General features: G+C 43.2%; 1 protein-coding gene across 2 annotated transcripts in view; it reads right to left on the bottom strand.

Moving 5' to 3' along the window:
* stard9 (StAR-related lipid transfer (START) domain containing 9) overlaps positions 1 to 24,511 on the bottom strand; it is a 374,404-nt gene that overhangs the window by 179,877 nt on the left and 170,016 nt on the right. For both annotated transcript variants that reach the window (XM_078562913.1, XM_078562914.1), the window contains exons 8-12: positions 22,839 to 22,908; positions 13,492 to 13,564; positions 11,183 to 11,250; positions 2,809 to 2,906; positions 120 to 311 (exon numbers count right to left, since the gene is read on the bottom strand). In XM_078562913.1, the coding sequence (XP_078419039.1) occupies positions 120 to 311; positions 2,809 to 2,906; positions 11,183 to 11,250; positions 13,492 to 13,564; positions 22,839 to 22,908 (501 nt within the window). The remainder of the gene's footprint in view (positions 1 to 119; positions 312 to 2,808; positions 2,907 to 11,182; positions 11,251 to 13,491; positions 13,565 to 22,838; positions 22,909 to 24,511) is intronic.

Raw genomic sequence — 24,511 nt, 5'->3', positions numbered from 1 at the left:
TTGGGACATTTTATTATGTTAAAGGAACTATAGAAATACAAGTTTTTGCTGTTGTTATAGGCCAATTAAATAAAAAGCTTATTTTTTAATCTGCTTTATGAAAAAACCACAATACTCACTTGCAATCATGATGGTTTTAGAATTTCCTCCGAGGCTGTCCTTGAGAAGCCAGGTGAGGACAGAATCACGGTAAGGAACATAACACTGGCGTCTGCTGCTCCCTGAATATGCACTAGAATGGTTTCCAGCATCTCCTTCACTCACTACACTATTTATACTCTGGCAGCTGCTGGACATCTGGGAATTTTGTGCTGCATAATTGGAAGAAAATGCACAAATTGAGGAGTATTTACTTGAAATGACACAACATCATGGATCTTTCTTACATTGAACATATGCAACCCTCGTTGTTTGTCAGAAAATCTAAAGCATCACACAATGGGTTAGTTTTAGAATCCAATGGCCTTTAATGCAGGCAAATAGAAAGAAAAATACTTGTACTTGTTTAGCAACTTTCACAACCTCAGGATGTAGCTAAGTGGTTTATAGCCAATGAAGTACTTTTGAATTGTAGTTGCTATTGTTTTTTTTTCATTCATTCATGGGATGTGGGCATCACTGGCTAGGCCAGCATTTATTGACCATCCCTAATTGCCCTTGTTCAGAGAGCATTTTAGAGTCAACCACGTTGCTGTGGGTCTGGAGTCATATGTAGGCCAGACCAGGTAAGGACGGCAGATTCCCTTCTCTAAAGGACATTAGCGAACCAGATGGGTTTTTACAACAATCAACAATGGTTTCATGGTCATCATTAGACTTTTAATTCCAGATTTTTATTGAATTCAAATTCCACCATTTGCGGGATTCAAACCCAGATCCCCAGAGCATTACTAGTGCAGCGACTATGCCATCGCCTCCCCTGTATGTAGCAAACATAGCAGCCAATTTGTGAGTAACAGGCTCCCACAAACAGCAATATGATTAGTGACCAGATAAATGCAGTGGCCGTTCTACAGAGATGGTGGCATAGTGGTAATATCACTGAACTAGTAATCCAGAGGCCCAGGTTAATACCCTGGCAACATGGGCTCAAATCCCAGTACGGCAGTTGGTGGAGTTTAAATTCAATTAATAAATCTGGAATATAAAGCTAGTCCCAGCAATGGTGACCATGAAACTATCATCAATTGTTGTAAAAACCCATCTAGTTCATTAATGTCCTTTAGGGAAGGAAATCTGCCATCCTTACCTGGTCTGGCCTACATGTGACTCCAAGCCCACAGCAATGATATTAAGCATTGAAGAAGAGATTTCAACCCTTTTACTCATGATCATATCTTGTATGCAGGTAAATAAATCTACTTTGCAGTGTAGCTCTCATTTTTTATTTATTTATCAGCAAATTGCTCTTAACTGCCCTCTGAAATTGCCTAACAAACCACTGAGTTCAAGGGCAATTAGGAATGGGCAACAAATTCTGGCCCTGCCAACGACACCCACATTCCATAAAATAATTTTTAAAAAGCCTCAAAACAATGATAAAATGGGTAACCCGTTATTCCAGTTTCCAGTGATATTCACTGAGAGGAGAATGTTAGCACAAATAAGGGGAGAACCATCTGCTTTTCAAGAAATGCTGAAACAGAAACAAATGGGAAATAATGAGACAAATGTAATCCTTTACACAGATCTGATATTTGATGGAGGACTCTGATGCGGAGACACCTTATTTAAGGCAAGAGTCGCAAATTGTAGGATTAAACAAGTTTTCAGTTGACATCAGTCTGATGAATTTAACAACTAATTAAAAAAGCAGCTTCTTATCACTTCCTTGTTATTTGGCATTGATTGACAGCACTTCTAAAAACTGTCACCAATAAATGGGCAATCACAAGAATGTTGGCATCTAGCATGTTGTGAATATTTATCACCACGTGTCAGGTTCTTCTGTCACTAAAGTTTGGAAACGATGGTAACAACTGCTACTTGGAATATCTTTTCCATTCAATTTTCGACTTGTGTATGGCTTGTTTGTGAGTGAACATCAACAGGAAAGTAGTTTTGGAAGTGTTTCTTTCTACTGATATTAAGCATTGAAGAAGAGATTTCAACCTTTTTACTCATGATCATATCTCGTATGCAGGTAAACAAATCTACTTTGTAGTGTAACTCTCATTTAAAAAAAAATTTATCAGCAAATCATGTTTTGCTGATTTTGTTGACTCTTGCTCCCTGGTCCATCATTGGATACCAACCTTTCATTCATCACACAGATATCCTCTGACGTTCTCTTTCAAAATTAATTTATGTTGCTATAGAAGGTTAACGGGAGACCTAAAAGAGCTATTCAAAATTATGAGGGCTTCTTTTTAGACTAAGCAGGGAGAAATACTTTCCCTAGCAATTGGGCAGTGGAATCAGATTCCATAGGAACTTTTAAAAGGCAACTGGGCATGCACATGAAGATGATTAACTTTCAGGGTTATGAGGGAAAAGCTTGGGTGTGGCACTAAATTGGACAGCTCTTTCAGGCATGACAGGTGAATGGCCTCCTTTTGTGCTCTAAGGTTTTATGATTACAACAATGGGTACACTACAAAAGTAATTAATTTGCTGTGGAGTGCTTTGGGATGTGAAAGGTTGCTAGATAAATACAAGTCTTTATTTTCCTTTCAAGAATATCCTCTTTCTTCTATTCAACTATATATTTACTGTAATCTTAAAATCGCAGTTATTTCTATTTTATAATATTTCTATTTTATCAGTACCTGGTGCCGAGAGGTTTAAAGGTTTGTGACAATATCTCACCTAAAGTGGAAATGACTATTCCCAGAGTAACCAGTGATTTGTTAATGTTTGATCCTTCTGTGATCCTATCTCTGCAGAAATTTGGATCTGCTCTCTCACTGTAAAGAAAAATTGAGTTAAAGAGAAATAAACAGATTCCTTTGTGACCCAAACTGAATAAATCCTTAGTACTTGTATCAAGTTACAACTAAGCTATTAGGGGGCAATAATTACATTATTTTCTTATTAAACCCTTCATGATGCACTTCTATTTGTCAAAACAATAGACTAAGGAAAGTTAGATTTCACACTATTTCACCCAATATCCGGTTCTGCTCTTCAGGCACTTGAACATGGTTAAAAGTAAATTATTCAACATCATATCTTCTCAACAGAAAACGATACATATAATAAGTAAAATAATTTCATTTTTTTACTTCTCATCTTTCTCTTTTGTCTAGCTGAGGTATATGTGCCACTAATACACTTAATATGTTTGTACGGCTGCAGGAGCAGTTATAGTTCAATGTTAAAGTTAACAATCCATTCAACAGCTTCAGCTGATGCAATATGAATTGTTGCGATGCTGCCATGTGGAGCAAGTGGCCGTACCCTCCCTGGCCTATCCTCAAACGATTGAGGGTTGTCCATATTTTCCGTGGGAGGCTAAAACCTGAGACTTCACCACTCAAGTCAGTTACTAGGTGGTGGTTGGTGATGTTTGTCAGGAGGTGTGTCACCGAGAGGTGGGGCTGTCATCAGGTGGTAGGGTGTAGAGCTTGTTCCAGTAGGGACTGAGATATTTCAGAAGGGAGTGTGTGTTATTTTAGCTTCTGTGTCAGTGGGAGTTCTTTGTTAGCTGTCAGCCAATGGTGTTCTTTGAGAGGATGTTTTCCCTGCATTCAGGACATTCAATATGTGCTAGCACAGGAAGCTACTTGAGTGGTGTTGGTCTCAACTTTCCAGAAATAATCATGATTTTGCAGAGGTGGATATCTACCGTGTTTGTGTGGTTGCTTCGGAGCCAGACTGAACAGCAACACTCTGCTCTTGGGTAGATCAGGGCGAGTGAAGCTGTGCAAAATGTGTTGGCCCTGCTGTCGCACATGGTACCTGTCAAGGAGGCCACCGAATCCCGGCCACTGGGCTCCCAGTCCAAGCAGTAAAAACCCACTGGGAAACGGATATGAAAGCAAATAAAAACATAAAATGCTGGAAAAACTCAGTAGATCTGGCAGCATCTGTGGAGAGGGAAGCAAAGTTAACGTTGAGCCCATGTGGCTCTTCTTCAGAGCTAAAGCAAACTAGAAATGTGATGGGTTTTATACTGTTTAAGAGAGGATGGAGCAGGTGAAGCAAGATAGACGGTCAGGGATAGGTGGGAGCTAAGGAGAGATTGACAAATAGACACAAGACAAAGGGAGTGTTAATGGTAGTGGTAAGGACTAAAGAAGGTGCTGATAGTGGCAGAATGTGTTAATAGCAGAACAAAGGTGAGTGCTCTGTGAAAGGGCAACATAGAAACAAGTGACAGATGGCCCTGTGGGGGTGAGGGTTGGAAAAAAGGATAAAAAACTGAATGAATAAATAAAAACAAATAAATAAAACATAGAAATGAAAATAAATAAGAATTAAAATTAAAATTGAAATAATTTTTTTTTAAATGGATTAAAAAGGGAGTAGAGATGGAGGAGACAGTTCATGGTCTGAAGTTGTTGAATTCAGTGTTAAGTCCAGAAGGCTGCAAAGTGCCTAATCGGAAGATGAGGTGTTGTTCCTCCAGTTTGCATTGGGCTTCACTGGAACATTGCAGCAGGCTAAGGAAAGACATGAGGAAAATTTTTTTCTCTGAGGGTTCAGAGTCTTTGGAACTCTCATCCTCAAAAGGCGGTGGAAGCAGAACCTTTAAAAAATTTTAAGGCAGAGCTAGATAGATTCTTGATTAACAAGGTGATTAACAGGGAGTAGGCAGGAACGTGGGGTTGAGATTACATTCAGATCAGCCATGATCTTATTGCATTGCAGAGCAGGCTTATGGGGCTGAGTGGCCTACTCCTGCTTCTAATTCACATGTTCATATATTATGTTCGTATGTGGGCATGAGAGCAGGATGGTGTGTTGAAATGGAAAGCAACAGCAAGGTCTGGGAACACCTGACACCTGTCTGGCTGAGGGCAGTGCACAGACACTCTGCGAAGAGGCTCATATCATGGAGACGCTGCTGAGATTCAGCGGGTGCAAAAACTTTAACAGCTCAAGGGCAGAGAATGCTGGAGAAGCTCAGCAGGTGTGGCGGCGTCTGTGGAGAGAAGGGCAGGGTTCACATTTCGAGTCTGTATGACTCCTCTTTAGAGCTAAAGAGAAGTAGAAATGTGATGAAATTTATACTGGATAGAAGGCCAGTGATAGGTGGAGGCAAAGGAGAGATTACCAAAGATGCCATGAACAAAAGGACAAAGGGGTGTTAATGTTAGTGGTAAGGACTAAAGGAGGTGCTGATAGTGGCATTGAGGTAAGAAAGCAGAATGTGATAATTGCAGGACAAGGGTAAGCACTCTGGAAAGAACAACATGAACAAGTGACAGATCACCCTTGTGGGGGTGGGGTAGAGGGAGGGGACGGTGGTGGGGAAAAAAGATCAAAAATAGGATGAAAGGTGGGGATAAAACAATGAATAAAAATGAAAACAAATAAAAATAAGTGGATAAAAAAATAAAATGTATTCCTATAGTCATGTGGGCTCGGGGCGTTGGCTCTGTTTTTCTCTCCACAGATGCTGTTGGACCTGAGTTTTGCCGGCATTTTCTGTTTTTGTTTCAGATTTCCAGCATCTGCAGTATTTTGCTTTTATCTTAGACTTTAACAGCACTTGATCCTTTGGTAGGCTTCATCACCCTTCAGCACCACACCTTCACTTTTCAGGAATGCTGACGAGATGGGTGGATGGGTTGGGGGGAGGGGGGGAGGTGGAGGGGGGCAGACCCGCCTCTCAGGTGCTGAGAGCACGCAGAGAACATCACGGAACTCTGTGATACTTGGGTTTGAGATTCTTGCAGCAAACACAAGCAACATTGAGGTGCAGGCATCACTGATCTGCAGACTGACTTTGACTTTGAAGCCGGACAATCACTGTGCTCCGGGGGTTACACACTGCACAGAGGAGAGTCCCTGGACTGTGGCACTAGCCTTCACTTTGTGCAGGAACCAAAGTTTCACATTTGATTGACACAAACACTGCTCATCATAAGGAGACTTCCTTGGCAGTGTATTTACTATGGTCAACATGTAAGTACAAGGATGTGATTGCACTGAAGGGGGTGCAGGGGAGATTCGCCAGGATGTTGCCTGGGATGAAACATATAAGTTATGAAGAGAGGTTGGATAGACTTGGGTTGTTTTCATTGGAGCAGAGAAGACTGAGGGGAGACCTGATCGAGGTGTACAAGATTATGAGGGGCATGGACAGGGTGGATAGGGAGCAGCTGTTTCCCTTAGTTGAAGGGTCAGTCACAAGGGGGCATAAGTTCAAGGTGAGGGGCAGGAGGTTTAGGAGGGATGTGAGGAAAAACTTTTTTACCCAGAGGGTGGTGACGGTCTGGAATGCACTGCCTGGGAGGGTGGTGGAGGCGGGTTGCCTCACATCCTTTAAAAAGTATCTGGGTGAGCACTTGGCACGTCATAACATTCAAGTCTATGGGCCGAGTGCTGGTAAATGGAATTAGGTAGGTAGGTAGGTCAGGTGTTTCTCACGTGTCGGTGCAGACTTGATGGGCCAAAGGGCCTCTGCTGCACTGTGTGATTCTGTGTTTAACACCTCTGCCGATGTTGTCAACTAAATCTTCTTGACCTTTCTAACCCTGCCGCTACATCTTGGTGCTCCCCCGACATACACAGCAGAGGTGAAGGCGGCCTGCTGACTGCTCGCCTCGTTGTCTGTGATGACCTTGGAGGGCGGAGACCTGGAGGAGGGCTTTGGCCTGCTATCAGGGTCCTGCTGTGTCACAGCGCCAACCTCTCTGGCTGCAGAGCTGGAGCTGTTGGGGTCACAGGAAGAGGGGATTCGGATGGGCCAGACACTCCTGGAGTCACCTGGATGGATAGCCCCGGGGTGTGCACCTGCTGATCATCCTCCCTATGGGCTGACTCCTTGAGATGAAGGGGCAGCTGGAGTGAGCCTGAGATGCCCCTCCCCACACGTTGACACTGTTTGAGGCACTTGCTGGCATCTGTGATGGAGTGCAGCTCCTGCAGCAGTGCAGGCCCATTGTCCTGGACCAAGGTCTCCATGGCAGATGCCACCCTACCAGTGTTGACCTCGGTGTGTTGGTATGCCTGCGCTATCATTTCTGTTTTAAGGTGGACAGAATCCTCCATCGTGCCTTGCAATCTGAGGAGTGCAGCGGACACCCCTTCCTGATATTCCCGAGCTTGTCTTTGCAGCTCCAGCAACTGAGGTTTTACCGAATCCAGAGGCTCATCATCTGACTCAGACTCGGTAGGTTCCTGGCCCCCAAGTGCTGGCACCCTGGGATGTCCCTCCCTCTGCCTGTTGTGGATCAGACAGTGTGATGTGCTCACCAAATTGTCACCCCAAGGCTACTCTAGAACTAGATCCCACTGAAGTTTGTGTCTCTGCGTTGGCGGAAGGTGTGGGTGAGGCTGTGATGGGTCTTTAATGTTGGCATCTGTGGATTCCTCATCTGTGGTGTCCTCAGGGCTGGAATCGATGACCTGGCTCATGGACCCCCTCGGCTGCTTCCCAGATGTGCCCTCGAAAGAAAGAAGAGGTGATTAATGCATGGCAGAGGACTGTGAAACAGGACACATCACTCACAGCATGGTTGTCTGATGGATGTTGCAGTGCCGGATCCTCACTTGGTTGGTGCCGCCGACCTCACCGCCCACATTCTCACCAGCCAGCTGAATTACTCTGTTTTCAAAGTGTGTCAGGACCTCAAGGTCGGGCATTCCTCCACCAGTCTGGGACTTCTCCCTTCTGTGTGCCAGCTTGTCCTGCATGAAGACAGATGAAGAAAGTGTAAGCAGGACACCTGCCAGGCCAGGTGAGAAGGATGCCTGGCATGTGTGGGTGGTGAGTGGTGCCATGGATGGGATGAGGACACGATCCGTAGGGCAGGTAAAGGTATGTATGTGAGGGTGAGTGGTGATGTCCTTTGAGCTGGCAGTGAGTCAGATCCCTCTGGATGTGTGATGGGTTTGAGAGTGTGAGAGCCGAGAGTGATGAACAGTGACTTACCCTGGTGGAATGGGGGAAATCATTCATCCTCTTTTGGCACTGGGTGGCCTCTTTTGGACTACATTGGCACTGACCACTGCTGCTACCCCCCCACTGCTGGATTGGTGACCTTGCTTGCTGGACTTCGACCAAAGTGGAGGTAGAGGAGATCGCGGTGGGCCTCCACTGCATCCAGTAGATGCTCAAGGGAAACGTTGTTAAATTTGGGGGCAGCATGTTTCCTCCCTTTGGCAGCCATCAGTTCCCAGCAGCTTCTTATCCCTTGGAAAGTGCTAGGTCTGTGCAGGGGTGGTTCTTAAATATGGTGCTCGAATTACTGAAACTCTGGGTCACTGATGGGACGGCATCTGATTCGCCCGCCTCTCCATGACAATGTAAAATCTGTGCCTCTGTAATGTTCCACATGATATGGGGTGAAATTCCAGCATTGTCATCAACGGGTCAAATGCTGTTTTTTTCCACCCCCCCACCCCCCCTCCACCCCCACCCAATTTCAGGCTTTGCCAATTTCAGGGCAAATTCCGTCCTTGGAGTTCCTTCCAGCTGCTGTAACACTTTTAATCGCTGAATACAGAGTGATGGCAAGTATCTCCAGGTAGATGGTGAGGTAGAGAACAGAAAACACCAGCAGCAGTATGGAAGATTTAAAGCAACGTTAAGAGGAATATAATAATATTACACCCATACAAATAAAGTCGTCATCTCACCATTTGTAAAGTTGGCGTTCGTATGATCTATTTCAAGAGCTAGTAATAAAAATACTTTAAAAATGATCCTACATAAATTACACCTTTTGAGTAGCTCCAACTGTGCACTTACACCTTAAGGAGGCAACTTGTAATGTTGCTGGTTTCATAGTAACCACAAAGACCATATTATTTTACTTCCCCGTTCCCATGGAAACTGAACAACATACACATAGAAATTGCTCTGAGTAATTTGGCACTGTATGGAGTGTTCTTTTTTCCAGAGTTGTGCAAAGAAAAGAAAGCTCTACAGTTTATATTACACCTTTGTGACCTCGGGATGTCCTGAAGCACTTTACAGCCTATGAAATGAAGTCACCGTTATATGGGAAATTCAACAGCCAACTTGTGCCCAGCAAGCCCCACAAATAGCAATGTAATAATCTCAAAATAATCTAATTTGGTGATGTTGGTTGAGGGTTAAATATTGGCCAGTTTAATACTGCTGTGACCTAAATTGTTCAACTCATACAAATGTAAAAATTTTCTATTATGTTTCCATTTGAAAAATACAAGTGCAGTGCAAGAGCTGAACTCAAATGTGTGAAATGATTGGGTAACTATGTTAGTAAGATTCTGATTTTATTGGCTGCCAATTATACCTATACATACTAGTTCCATGCCTGAGTGTGGTTTCAGTCTGTTCTTAAGAGTAGGAAGCTATTGTATAAATTTCCTGGGGAATGCAGTGAAAATTGTTTCAAATGTGGGCTGCTTCTTGCACTCTTAAAAACCAATAGGTTTTTTTGCTTATCTTTAACTATTTCCTTAACATGATTAAGATTGTTAAGATTTTTAAAATAGCATCTTTTTGAAAACAAAGACAGATTCAAAGAAGAATTTGATTTTTAACCATTAACGAGTGCAAGCAAGACCCTGTTAACTCAGAATATGCCTGATCAATCTATCACTTTAATAGGGAATATATTCTGTTTGTTGTGGTCTCTTACGGTCTGTATGTTGAGGGTCTTGATGTAGACCTCAAAAGGATCTGTATCTATGCTAAGCAAGATATTGAGACAGACGAGGGTTATGGTCAAACACAGTTACATGAAGTTTATTACTAGCAACAACAATATACAGCTCTGCACAGGCCTTGATCCAGCCTGAGTCCTAACAGTTACATAGGCTGATTCCTTGACTATATTGCCTGTCTCACAAGGTATACATGAAGTATTTCTGATACAGTGTCACAGACAGTAGTGAATATCTGCAGCAGAGATCATCTGCAGTAGAGATCACAGGTGATAGTGAACATCTAATATGGAGGCTGTACCTTTTTATCCTCCAGTCTTACACACGATGATGTCATAGTGATGTCACGATGCAGCTTAAAAGTACATGCCATTCCATCCTTCCCATGACAACCCTCCCTCCCATGCCATCCCCATCGCGTGCCAATCCTCTCATGCAATCCCCAACCCACTACATTTCCACATAGATCCTGACTGCCACCACCCCCACCCCTCTCCCCCCGACACTCCCACCAAACCTCTCTGCAAGCAGTGGTTCCTCGGCTGACACTTGAAAATCATCTAATTAAAATTCAACAGGATTGGTTATGCCTAAACTAAACACAAAGCTGTGCTAACTCACAAAGTGGAACAGGATCTCAGCTTCACTCCTTAATGCAAGGAGCAGTGGGGAGGGTTCCTGGGTACCTTCCTGGATCAGTCCCATTGCAATTCTGATTGTCCATCCTTCCCATGTCATCCTTCTCACCCATTCTATCCTTCCCATGCCACCACTGCCATGTCATCTCCTCCTAAACATTCCATTTCCATCATATGCCATTCGATCCTTCCCATGTCATCCCCTCCCAATTCCCTTCCCACCCTTCCATTTAATTCCCTCTGAAGCTATTCCCTTCCACCCACTCCTCCTGTGCCATTTCTATCCCATGTCATCCCCACCCTCATGCCATTTCATCCTATGTCACTTCATCCTTCCCATGCCACCCCACACATGCCATCCCCATTCCATGTCATTCCATCCCTCTCATGCCATTCCAATCCTCCCATGCCATCTCCATCCCATCCATCCCAGGCTATTCTCTCCTCATGCCATGCCTTTTCCATCCCTCCTATGCCATCCTACCATTCCATGCCGACATCCACCCCCTCCCCCAACATCATCTTCTCCTCTGCCTACCTTCTGCTGTTGTTTTTCTGCAATAGCCACCCTCTTACATGCTGCCACCATCATGACCAACTGTTGGCAGCCACATGTGTGTCATACGCTCCAGTCCTTTGTGCGCCCCACATGCCTCTGCGTGCATCAGGCTCCACCCACCAAATCAACCCACCAACCAATTAGAAGATTGCAGACTACAAAAACTGCATTATTATGGATTATTCATTTCTTAAAAAATACAAAATACCCAAAGACTCACCTGCCTGCCAAATCAACAAGGTTGATTTTGCTAACTATCTCTGATGGAAGATGATTCTCTAATGTCGCCTAAAATATTGAAATGGAGTTACATTAAGTTACATTACCAAACACATTTAATTAATATTTATAGTGGAAGTTAAAAGACTCACTGAGCAAACTCTTTGTATCTTTAACTTTTTAAAATCTTGGTCGTATTTGATTGACAAATATATCGGTACAAATGAAATACACGCATAGGAACAGAAGTAGGCTATTCAGTCCTTTGAGTCTGCAGCGTTCGTTAGATCATGGCTGATCAGCACCTTAGCTCTATTTACCTCCCTTGTTCCATATCCTTCGATATCCTTATCCAATAAAATTCCAAGACTTGAAAGCTCCTATGTACCTCTGGGGCAGAGTGTTTCAGATTTCCACTAACTGTTATGCAAAGAAGTGCTTCCTGATTTCACTCCTGAATGGCCTAGCTTTAATTTTAAGGCTATGCCCCCTTTTTCCAGGCTCCATTCACCAGAGGGAGTTATTTCTCTGCTGAACCCTTTTAGCACTTTAAACACAAAAACCTTTACTGAAGGCCTAAAGATGAATTATTGCAAGTTTGTTGATAAAGTGTAACATACCCGACCATTCTTACCACTTGAGTTTTAGCAAAATATTAAAACATCTCATTCTAAACCAGAGCAGAACTTCAATTCCATTTCAAGCAGGGTTTGCATGTGGGTCAACAAGTTTGGATGCTGCACAGAGGAAAGGAAAACAGGAAAGCCAGCCCTTTCTACACATTACTCACACACTACTCCCAGTGACAATTAAGGAATAACACTGATAACACCTCAAGAATACCCGAGATTGGATTTGACCTTAGACTTTGATTAGTGACCACAAAATAAACAAATCACAAACTTATAAGTTTTTGTAAAATAAAAAAAAAACTGTTATTTGTTTGATCAAGAATAAATAAAGGGTTGAGAAAGGTGAAAATATATATTTTAACAATGAGACAAGTGCAGTGAGGTAACAGGGAGTTTTGCCACATCATTCTATCATTCTTAGTGTCTAAGGAGGCTAGGACATTAAATCATACCTATGGTCAGTAGATAGCAAGTTCCTCATCTTGGCATGGGTTTTCAGGGGGCCACCAAGCAGAAGTCAGAAATCACGAGGAGGGAAAGGAAGATCAGAGGGTAAATCTGCAGAGGGTCCCGGTACCACTATTAGTTTTCCCGTAGTGTACCTCTATTTCTGGGTAATCTTATGGGTGGGTTCAGCAGAAAATGAGCCAGGTGGTGTAGAAATAACCTGCAGTCTGATTTGAAAACGAAGACTGGCCTGTGCCTACTGGGGGAACCACACCTAATCCTAACTATGTCCAATTATGGGTCCCCAGGAAATCTTTGGTGTAATGGAATTGAGACCTCCATTAAAGATCCCCCTTTTCCTCTCAAAAACATTCCCCATGCACAGCGAAGAGAAAAATCTCCCCTTGAGAGCTGTTCCACACTTTTAAACATATCTGGAATATTGTGTACAGTTCTAAGCACCTAGCTTTAGGAATGATATACTGGTCTTGGAGGGGGTGCAGCATAGATTTATCAGAATGATACCAGGGATATAAGGGTTAAATTATGAGGACAAGTTGCATAGATTAGGCTTATATTTCCTTGAGGGTAAAAGATTAAGGGGCAATCTAATTCAGGTATTTCAGGTGCTTAAAGGAGTTGATAGGGTTGATAGAGAGAAACTATTTCCCCTAGTGGGGGGAGGTCAGGCTAAGGGGGCACAGCCTAAAATCAGAGCCAGGTTGTTCAGGGGTGATGTCAGGAAGCACTTCATCCTACAAAGGGTACAGGAATCTGGAATTCCATCACTCTAAAAGACTGTTGAGGTTCTGTCAATTGAAAATTTCAAAGCGGAGATCGATAGTTTTTTGTGAGATAAATGTAATAAGGGATATGGAGCAAAGGCGGTTAAATAGAGTTAAGGTACCGATCAGCTTTGATCTAACTGAATGGTGGAACAGGCATGAGGGGCTAAATATCCAACTCCTGTTCTAAGCACATGACCGTCAAATACAATACATGGTAAAGGTGTAACTATGGTTTTCAGTAAAAAAATTTTGGACTTGAATGATGATTTGAAGAGTGTTTCTCTTGTGCGAGGAGCAAGCTAGTCACAAAATCACAGTCCCTTGGCTGAAGAGGCACAATTTGAAAAAATGGAATTAACAACAGTTGTTGAAGGGGTGTATCCTGTTTAGAAAGCAAATTGAAGGAGACAGACTAAAACACATCAATGCAGCATTTGGCAAACCTGAGTGTAATGGATGGTAAAGATGGCATGGGATCGGCTGCTGGCATCATGAATGTGGGTTGCAGCAGTGATTCTAAAACAGAAACACACAACATTTGGAAGAAAAGGAACAAAATACTAGCGACATTAAACATCAACCTTTGACCTCTAATGTTTTGAATTATAGATTATTTAAAGTAGATTCTAAAGTCATTTCATAGACTCACTAGGCACAGGAGGCCATTCAGCCCATCATGCTTGTGCCAGCTATTTGAAAGAGCTACCCAATTAGTCATTGTCCTCCACTATTTCCTCATAGCCCTCCAAATTTTTCCTATTTATTTATGCTCTCCATTTTCTTCTGAAAGTTACTATTGAAGTTAAAAAGCACTTCAAAGGTAGCAATCTTTGGATGATGCCCAGTGACATGCACGGGCATGAATAGAATTATGGAAGATAGCAAGGCTCAATGCGTGACTTGAACCATAGTGCAGAGGGAGGGAGGGCTTCAGGTTCTTGGGGCACTGGGTCCAGTTCTGGAGCAGGAAACACATATTCAAAAGGGATGGGTTGAACCTCAACAGGATTGGAGCCATTGCACTTGCAGGCAGGTTCACTAGTGTGGTTGGGGAGGGTTTAAACTAAATCCACAGGGGGGCTGGGCACCAGAATATAGAAGTAGGAAAGAGGAATAAGGGGAAAATGTTAGAATACTAGGTAGTGCTAGAGAACAGAATAGTTCCATATTAGATATGTAAGCAATGGGACCTTTAACAAATGATATTTTTCAGAATAAATATAGAATTTTTATGCTCTGAAGTGTCATACGGATTTGAAACGTTAATTCTGTCTTTCTCTCCACAGATGCTGTTAGACCTGCTGAGTTTTTCCAGCATTTTGTTTTTGTTTTAGAATTTTTATGGAATTGGTAGGTATAGCATATGGCCACCCCAGCAGGGAAACTGTTTTCTTTCTCTCTCTGGAAAAACACAAACAGTCCCTAGAAATGTCGTCTTGGCTCAGGCTTCCATGTTGACATTCCTAAGTCGAAAGCATGGCGCCTCATGTAACCCTTTATCTATACAAGTGTCTAATAAGGGTTGGCAAAAGGCCCTCAGTATGAGCATCTTCACATCTTGGGTAGCTGTCTTGTATTCATTGGTTGGAAAAATTCAAACAAGTCATCGACACAGGGTAACCTACCAGCCCCTAGAAATAAAGTATGTTAATGAGAGCTTGGAGACAGTGACAGTCCTCGTCAGAGAGCCATTTTTTTCAGATGGAAGGTGAACCAGGGAAGATGGAGAAAGGCTGGCGAAGAGGTTCCTAACACTTCAATTAGGGAGCAGAATGCTGCTATCACAAGCGACTGAGATCAACACACTTTGTACCAACTGACCATCGCCCTTGGGGATCAGTAAACTGTCACCTGTCACAGGATGTATACTTTTCCTGTCTAATTAGCTAATGCATCATATTTAACCTGTTGCTTCTTAATAAACTATCCTAAAATCACTTACGGTGTACATGACTCTCGAACCTTAAATCTTAAGAATTGGTGTCAGAAGTGGGATTCACAGTGGCTGAGGTGTCACTGAAATTTGAGAACAAACAGGCTTAGGTTGCAGTTAAACGTGTGGAATATTTCTTAAGTGAAGCCAGGAGTCACAGTAGCATTGGCATATGCTTGGATATGACTGATAGGTGATTGAAAAACAGGTGTGTCTGGAGTGAGAGATATCCTAGTAGCTGTAGGAGAATGTGGCACAGATTACGGGTGTATTCTTGATACATTTCATAAAGGAGGTTCAAAAAGGCAAGATTAAATTAAAGAAGGTTCAGAATAAATTGCCCTATGGTGCACATCTGTGCACCTTACAGCTGAGTAAAAATTAAAAGGAGTTAAAGGAACGGGTAGGTAAATTGCAAAAGGTAAGTGAAGGCTGGCAGGAAAGCATTAATATTCAATAATTATTTCCAGTATAACAACACAATTAGTTACACTGGGAAGATGAGGGCATGATAGAGCACATTGTACAAGAAAAAACTAGACCAAACACGAACAAAACATTGATTTACAGACAGAAAATACCAGGTGAGGTGAGGAGTTATAAAATGCAAAGGGGACTTTGAGGGAGCTTTTGGCAACAAAGTGTTGCCGCCTGTGAAGTAGGCCACACCTTGCTGTTTAGCTAAAATTAAACAGCTTCAGACACAAATTGGTCAACTGTGGGTAGTCCTGGCTGCTGTCTTCTAAACCAAGGTGAGGGACTCCAACCTTTGCTGGAAAAATATAGCTGAAAGCACTTCCCCTTCTGCTCCATATGATAAGGGAATCCCAGTGTGTGTGGTCACATGAACTGGAGGCACTAAGATCAAAATGAAGACAGAAAGGGGTGCAAGAAACTGTGAAGAACCATCCTTGTCCACTGGGGTCAGGGAAGTGGTCAAAATCGCAATCTTGCACTGGTCCCTTTCCCCTGATGAGGTTAGGGCTCTGAAAGAAGAATTGGATGTGACAGTGGATATGTGACAGTGGATATGAACACCGGCCCACAGCTCCTCACACCAAATTGGGAAATTTTTAAGATCTCACAACTGGAGTTGAGAAAGATGACCTTAAATAGGTTCGCCTAGCTGCATGTTCTCTAGAGTTAAAGTGAGAGATGGACACTTTGACCAAAGGCTCGAACAGAGAGGTAGAGGCTGATCTTCAAAGCATCTCAGAGCAAAGGAATATTGATTTTCACAAGGTCCTAGATATCATCAAACAGGTCTCCACTGAAAGTTAAGACAGTGGCCTGGGACGCCTGTTGCAGTGGTCTATCAGGTACCTGGGAAAGTAACTCCAGATCCCCAGTGACCCCAGCAGGCCTCCCTTGGTGGTGGGAGATGAGTAGGCTGCACTGTTGATAATGGACGCCATCAGCAATTAACATTAGTCAACTCTGACTTCACCACTGCCACTATTCATGATCATTACCCTAAACCCGTGAAGTAGTACTTTTGCCCAGCTGAGAGTATACCATACCTTTGAAACAGCATCAATGTTGAAGCAGGGTGTTCTTTGTAAACATCAGAAATTCAAATAAAATTGGTTTGAGGAAGAAGCAAAAAAGTTTGGATCTAAATTTAATCTAAAATACTGCGAGCTTCCATGCTGAGAAAAATTAAGCATTGAAGTTACTAAGTGAAAGCAAGCCTTTATGTATGAATTAACATGTACTTGTACAGCTGTGAAAAAGCTCTACAGTTTGTTTCTCAAAATATAAAGATAAGCTTGAAAAGGTGAAGACTGAAGAAATTCAAATTGAACTTTTCAAAGCACTTCGCTCCACAGTTGAAAAATACTGCTAAAAAATTGGTTTTAACACAGAAAAAGAATAAATAAGAGAGATATAGGGCAGGATTTTCCGGTTGGTGAGCAAGGGCAGGACCTTGTAAAACGATGTGGGATGATGTAGGGTGGAACTCCCGACGTCACCCCATGTCATTTCCATTTTCAGGTCGGCAGGGGTGCAGCCAAGTCAGCTGTGCGCCCGCCGACCTGTCAACGGCCTATTGAGGCCATTGAAAAACTAATTAAGGTCGTTAATGGACCTGCCTGTCCAACCTTTAGGTTGGCGGGCAGGCTGGGAGCCCTGGCGGGCTTTGGAAAAAGCATGAAACCTCATCCACGGGCGGGATGAGGTTTCATGAGGGTATTTAAATTTTTAAGAAAGGTTTCAATAAAACTTACGAACATGTCCCAACTCATGTGACAGTGTCACATGAGGGGACATGGCAGGGAAAATTATTAAACATGTTTATTAAAAGTTTTAAATCAGAGCTGATCTCCCTGAGGCAGCACTTAGCCTCAGGAAGATCTGTGCACTCTTTTGCACGCATGCGCGAAAGAGCACACTCCTGGCTGTGGGAATCCTCCCTACCGCCCGCAAAGGGAGCGCATAGCGCTTTCTGGCGGACATCATGCTGGACGGCCCTTAATTAGCCCGCCCACGTAAAATGGGGGTGCTAATCGGAGGCACGCCCGCCCGTGGCTGCTCCCACACTTCCCCCCCCCCTCAACAGGGGAAAATTTTTTCCCATAGGAAAGTTTTAAAAAGTATTGAAAAAAGTAACGCAACAGCGAGCACAGTTTTCTCTGCCCCCTCCAAACAAGTAGCTAGGTTAACTCTTTCTGCTGACAGTTGATTTTTAAAATTCACCACACAACTTTCATATTGCTTAATGTATATTGAGCATAATTAATTTTAAGTTTCTAAATTTAGTTATGATTGGACACATTAACCTGTTGGGCTTTTGGTCAGAACAGGTGACAATGGTTTCCAGCTCCATGTGAATACAGCAGTTTTGAGAATTAAAGCGCAGCGTGGTGATAAGTTTGGAATAAGGCTTTGGTTAAAATCAACATTCTGAAAGGCATTCAGGCCAATAGTTATCTTTCGAGATGAAGTGTTTGAATACGGGAGATGTGGAAGTTACCTCTGCCTGCAAGCACTTCTGTCTCTGATGTGAAAACTCCGTCTAAAATCAACAAGCCTGGGCATGATTGGTTATGAAACTAGAATTAATAAAATAACATGATATGAATTGCTACTTCAAGCACTCTAAGGGAAATTTACCTGAAGCTTAAGGGGACAAACAAATGTCAATTTTCAAAAAGGCTATGGAAAACAGTCCAGGCAGTTTCTGTGTATCAAAGAAGAGGAAAAGATTGTTTTGGGAAGAAATAAATTGAACACTAAAAAAGTCAGCCCAACAACATTGCTGTTTGAATTCGGGATAATTTTGAAACACAAAACAAAAGTCAGGCACAATTCTGTTTAGTAGGTTTGCTTTTGAGAAAATTAAATGCCATCTGAAATAAAGAACAAAATAATTGATAATAACTGGGACCAGCTGGGGCAGAGTTGAGCTTGACACACTATTACTGGCACTGGGGTCTCCAGGAGGTGGGGGTTGCCTGCGGAGCATGACCAAGGCAGATGGCAGCAGTGATGGGGCTGATCATTACCTTGCTGAAGAGAGCAGGCAGCATCTCGGAGGCCCAGTAGCCTCACTGCACAGAAAAAGTGGCCACATGAGAGGTAATGTGCACGATCCAGTGAAAAACCCCACAGGTTGCAATACTTTTCACTGTTTCTTCACTTCTCCATTCATTGAACCCAACAGCTTTGCACTAACATGCACCATTTTTGGGTTAGTCAATTTCTCAACTGAAAATTCCATCCTTGCCTCCCCCCCACCCCCACCAGCCCATTAACAAGTGACACAAGAAACTTAATGGACCATTAGCTGAAGCGAGTTCCCTGTTATCCACACCCACCATGCCCTTCCCTTTGAAAATCAGACGTGCCCTGAAGGCATCAGGATCCTGAGGTGCCCTCCGGGAATACAATCAGTAAAACATGCCCTCTTTCACTCCCAACCCCACTGGTAATTGAAAATATGGCCCCTGGCACCTGTTACACCCGTACTGGGCAAAGTTTTATTTTGTTGGATAACTGCAACTTTTGATCTATAATGCACTTATCAGCATAGGAACACGGATATCCCTGGCATGACTGATACATTTGCAGGGCCATTGTCTGACAGTGACTAAAATAAATTCTGTTTTTATTACATGGTTTTATCCATGGGGCAAAATTTTTAGCTCGGTGGGCGGGCAGGCAGGCGTGCACCCAACCCACTCGAGCGTAAACAATGCACAGTGACGTCGGGCGAGCATCCCAATGTTAACGCACAGTCACGTGACATTTCGGCTGGCTGGCGCATGTTGGAGTCAGCAGCACACCTGCCGACAATTCAAAGGCCTGTTAAGGCCATTAACAAGGATATTAAGTTAAATGTTTTGCTGCCTGTCCAACCTTACAGCTGGCGGGCAGGCGAAAAGGCCAAGCAGCCTTTGCACTTTTTAGGAACCCTCATCAATGGGCGGGGTAAGGTTTCCTAAAGCAAATAAAAATAAAATAAAAGTTTTAAAATTTAATTAATAACATGTCCCTGCTCATGTGGCTCTGTCACATAAGGGGACATGTTTTAATACATTTGTCAATTCTTTTTTAATCCTTCATCTTCCTGAGGCAGTGCTGTGTCTCAGGGAGATTCTGAAGCACGCACTCGCATGCATGCACAAAGCTCACGCTCAGCCAGCTCCCCCTCCTCCCCTCACAGGTAGCGCTGAGTGCAGCTGCTCATGTTTTACGCTGGGCGGACCTTAATTGGCCCGCCAGCGTGAAATCACCTTCCGGCCTCGCTCGCGGGCAGCGGTTGGCTTTCCGACTGCCCCGCCAAGCCCACCCGTCAAGGACAAGGTTCTGTCCATGGTGACTGAACAAGTCAAAATTCTGCTTTTATATTGTGGAGTTACAGGATTTTTTGTAAAGTTTTGCCAATATACTGGGATGATATTCCTCAACTCCATTCATTATTTCATGAAAACCAGCATTCATTGGCCTGGGCACACGGTGACAGTGGCACACTTGTTTTCTCTGATTGTGTTCAGGAATTTTATTGGTCCTACTGAATAGCCACTGGAAACAGGGGCAGAATGTGGGCCTCGGTTAGACCAACAGGATACTCCAAAAGACAAAAAAAAGGCACAACAATTACACTAACACTGATCTCCTGGCAGTCCCATGCCAACAAAAGAGTACCTTAATAAAAAAAAATACCACTCGTGCTGGAAATCTGAAATAAAAATAGGAAATACTGGAAAGAAACAGAGTGAAGGTTTCCAGTTGGTGATCTTTCATTAGAACTTGAAATGGTCAGTGATGCAACAGATTTTAACCAATACAGAGGCAGGGAAAGGCAGGAAGAAAGAACAAAAGTGATTGTCTGTGAAAGCATGGAAGGCAGGCAAGATTAAATGACAAAAAGAATGACAGGTATTGGGGGTGATTGTGGAATGGACCTGACGTGATGGAGGGTACAGGCTCTCAGGAATTCTGAAAGAGGAAGGGAGGAGAGGGGAAGATATGTTTGATGGGGCAACACGCTGGTGGAAATGGTAAAGGACAATCCATTGAACATGGAGGTTGATGGGGGTGGAAGGTGAAGACAAGTGGAACCCTATCAAAGTTCTGGGAGGAAAGGGAATGGTTCAGAGCAGAAGTGCATGAAATAGAACGGACATTGTTGAGGGCCCTATCAACCAGTGGGGAGAGGGGTCGGGGGTGGGGGTGGGGGGGGGGGGGTGGGGGTGGGGGGGGATGTAATACTTGGTTGAGGAGAATGGAAGACATATCAGGAGGTGACATGATGTGTGTCAAACAGCAATGACTTTGATGATAGATTGTTCTTCTTCTACTTCCTAATGCAGCTGAAGAGACAAGGTACATCTTTTGTGTCCAGTGTGGAAAGAGGTGAAACTGACTCCCAACAAACTTAACGTTCTCTCCTGAACTTGCCCCCACATGAAACAACTTCTCTCTTCAGCTGTATGATGTGTCTGTATTTTCATGGGACATGTGGAACATTCTTTGTTTCAGTCCTGCTCAGGTCCCCTCCCTCATCATGCACCATGACAGAGAAATTGGGAGAATGGAATAGCCTTTAAAGGAAGTGGGGTGGGAAAAAGTGTAGTCTAGATAGCTGTGGAAGTCAGTGGGCTCATGATGGCTATTGGTCAATAGTCTATCCCCAGAAATGGAGACAGATGTGCCAAGAAAGGGAATGGAAGAGTTGGAGATGTACCTTGAGAAAGTGAGGGAAGGGTGGAAATTGAAAGAAAGTTGATGGAATTTTCCAGTTTGGAGTGAAGGCAGAAAACAGCACCAACACCAGAAAAAGATGAGGGAGGGGACCTGAGTAGGACTGAAACAAAGAATGTTCCACATGTCCCATGAAAAGACAGATACATAATACAGCTGAAGAGAGAAGTTGTTCCATGTGAGAACAAGTTAAGTGAATGGAACAACTTCTGTGAAAGAACATTAAGTTTGTTGGGAGTCAGTTTCATCTGTTTCCACACTAGACACAAAAGATGTACCTTGTCTCCTCAGCTGCATTAGGAAGTGGAAGAAGAACAATCTTTCATCAAAGTCATTGCTGTTTGACACATACCTACATTTTAGGTTTCAGCTTAAAATAATTTAAGTTTTGAATTAGTTTAAGTGCAGACACTGATGTTGGGATCATTCTTCTGAGAACAGAGAAGATTAAGGAGAAATTTAATTGAGGTGGTCAAAATCATGGAGGGGTATAATAGAGTTGATCGGGAGAAACTGTTTCCACTGGTGGGAGGGTCGTTAACCACAGGGCACAGCTTTAAGATCATTGGCAAGAAAACAGAGGGGAGATGAGAATTTCTTTTCCATGCAACAAGTTGTGATGATCTGGGCAGGATTTTCCCTTTGTCAGGCGGGCCCGGGAACGGCCGCGAGACGGACCGCTATCTGCGATTGGGCTTCGGCCGCAATTTCACACTGGCTGGCCAATTAATGGCCAGCCTAATGGTCAGCCTGCGTGAAGTGTGTGTTAAGAGCCTCAGCGCTGCCGGGGTGGGGGCGGAAGGAGCGTGAGCACTGAAGTCTGCGCATGCGTGGGGGAGCGCACACTGAAAGCTCCCTGAAGGCAGCTGAAGAATGTTAAATACAAAAATAAACATTTTACAAATGATATAAACATGTCCCCACATGTGACTCAGTCACATGGAGAGGGATATGTAAAAAAAAAATGCTTAAAGATTTTTATTGTATTTTTCAATAACCATTGGAAACTTCATCCCACCCATGGATGAGGTTTCGTAAAATATACAAAGACTGCCTGGCCTATTCGCCTGCCCAGCAACCGAACGGTTGAGGGGGCAGTGGAAAATACAAATTAATTAATTGCTTAAGGGCCTTAATAAGCCTCTTAATTGTCGGCTGGCGCGCTGCCGCCTCTCACTGCGCCCACTGGCCGAAAGATCGCGAGAATGCGCGATAACGTCAGGATGCTCGCCCAACAGCATCATACACTATTTCACTCCTGTTTGGGTTGGGAGCATGTCTGCCTGCGAGGTGAAAAATTCTGTCCCTGTAATCTACTGCCTGAAGGTAGAAGTTGATCTAATGGTAACTTTATAAATTGAATTGGATAAATTGCTTGAAGGGAAAACCTTAGGAGCGCTATAGGACTAATCAGACCACCATGGTGGTGTGAATGGCTTCCTTCTGTGCTGTATAATTCTATGATCAGATACTGCTGTAAAATTTCTCATTTAGTACAAATGTCACTAGAAAAAAATCATGCTTGTTTCCTCAGAGAATTAAATACTAAATAGTCCTACAAACTGACGATTTATAGCAAACGTTCAACATACATTAAGCCAGAGGAAAATCTGCATTAAACCGGAGGAAAATCCACATGATGATCAATACCTGTTTGAAATTCCTTCCTCCAAAAGCTCTACAAGTTGCTTGTAGTCTGAAACCAAGTGCTGAGATAATCCTGTGGAAATACAAAAGCATCACCGCATAAAATCAGTGAGAATAGCAAAGCAGTGCAAGTGGAAACTGCCCTCTGAAATGGCCTAGCAAGCCACTCTGTTCAAGGGCAATTAGGGATGGGCAATAAATGCTGGCCTTGCCAGCGATGCCCACATCCCATGAAAGAATAAAGAAAAAGAAAGTATTTCACATCCTAACAAACAGTCTAGATCAGTTATGCTTTTGTAATCTACCTCCCATTCTATTGCACTGATAAGAAGAACTGCAACATTGACTTAAGCAATGTCTGTGTTTATACCACTATTTTGAGCAGAATAAATTCTAAAATATTATGTGATTTAGATATACTATGATATACCTAATATAGTGCACCACCCCACTTCTTGAATTAACGTTCTGTGGGAATGCAAAACTTGGGCATATTGCCATACAGATTAGGTAAAGGGCAGCATCTAACATTCTGTATTGTGAAGTGATGAGATGCAAGATCAAGCCAATAGTCTTAATCTCTAATTCTATTTGTGCACCAAGCAATAGGTGGACCTCCTCAAAAGGATGGAGGAAGAGGAAACCAAAGAGAGTGATTCTCACACACCTTAAGGCAGTATGTTTCAGAGCAGCAATGGTCCTGATTTTCATCTCATTCTTGGCTAGGAATAATGGATTAAGAACCAAATAAGAGGATAAAACATCCGAAAATGTCCAAAAAGACGCAAGGTACCACTAAAAAGACATTATGCTTCCTCATCCCTAAGCCTCTTGGGGGAGATGGTGGCGTAGTAACATCACTGGACTAGTAATCCAGAAACCCAGGCTGATACTTTGGGGACATGGGTTCATATCCCACCAATTCAATGAAGAAATATGCAATATAAAACCAGTCTCAGTAATGGTGACCATGACAACTATCACTGATTGTTGTAAAAACACATCTGGTTCACTAATGTCCTTTAGGGAAGGAAATCTGCCATCTTTTCCTTGTTTGGCCTACATGTGACTCCAGACCCACAGCAATGGTTGATTCTTAACTGCCCTCTGAAATGGCCTAGCAACCCTCACAGTTCAAGGGCATTTAGGGATGGGCACCAAATGCTGGCCCTGCCAGTGATGCCCACATCCCATGATAGGGTAAAGAAAAGCCAGCCAACTTTCTTCCACCCGTGTGTCAATTAGGTGAAACGATTTAACTTTTCAACTGCTACTGTATCATGTTTGACTGAAAACAATCATGATCCCACCTCTCTCCGCCGTGATCATGACCCCATATCACCCTCCCTCACATTTTTCCACAAGTCAGGGAGGCCCAATATTGGTTGGCCTCAATCCAGCAAACTGCATTAGGCAGTTTGATTGAAGCCAGTTGCCCAAAACTAAGCCACCCCCAAAAAGTTAAAAAGCATGATGATATTTTTCCTACTGCTATCTATTTACATTATGTTCTTATTTAAACAGCTCATGGTGATGAGGTTGCTGGCCTTATTAGTTAATAATTCTGGCTATTTCTTTGTACATTGTGTTCTCCTCTATGCTTATAGGTTCCTGGAGCTCTAAGGGAGATTGAAGCAGCTGCATACATCTGCAGAACAATATCTTGAGCAGTTTAC

The sequence above is a fragment of the Cetorhinus maximus genome, chromosome 18 (assembly GCF_964194155.1).
Source record: "Cetorhinus maximus chromosome 18, sCetMax3.hap1.1, whole genome shotgun sequence".
Taxonomy (NCBI): Eukaryota; Metazoa; Chordata; class Chondrichthyes; order Lamniformes; family Cetorhinidae; genus Cetorhinus; species Cetorhinus maximus.
This window is presented reverse-complemented; position numbering and strand designations above follow the sequence as displayed.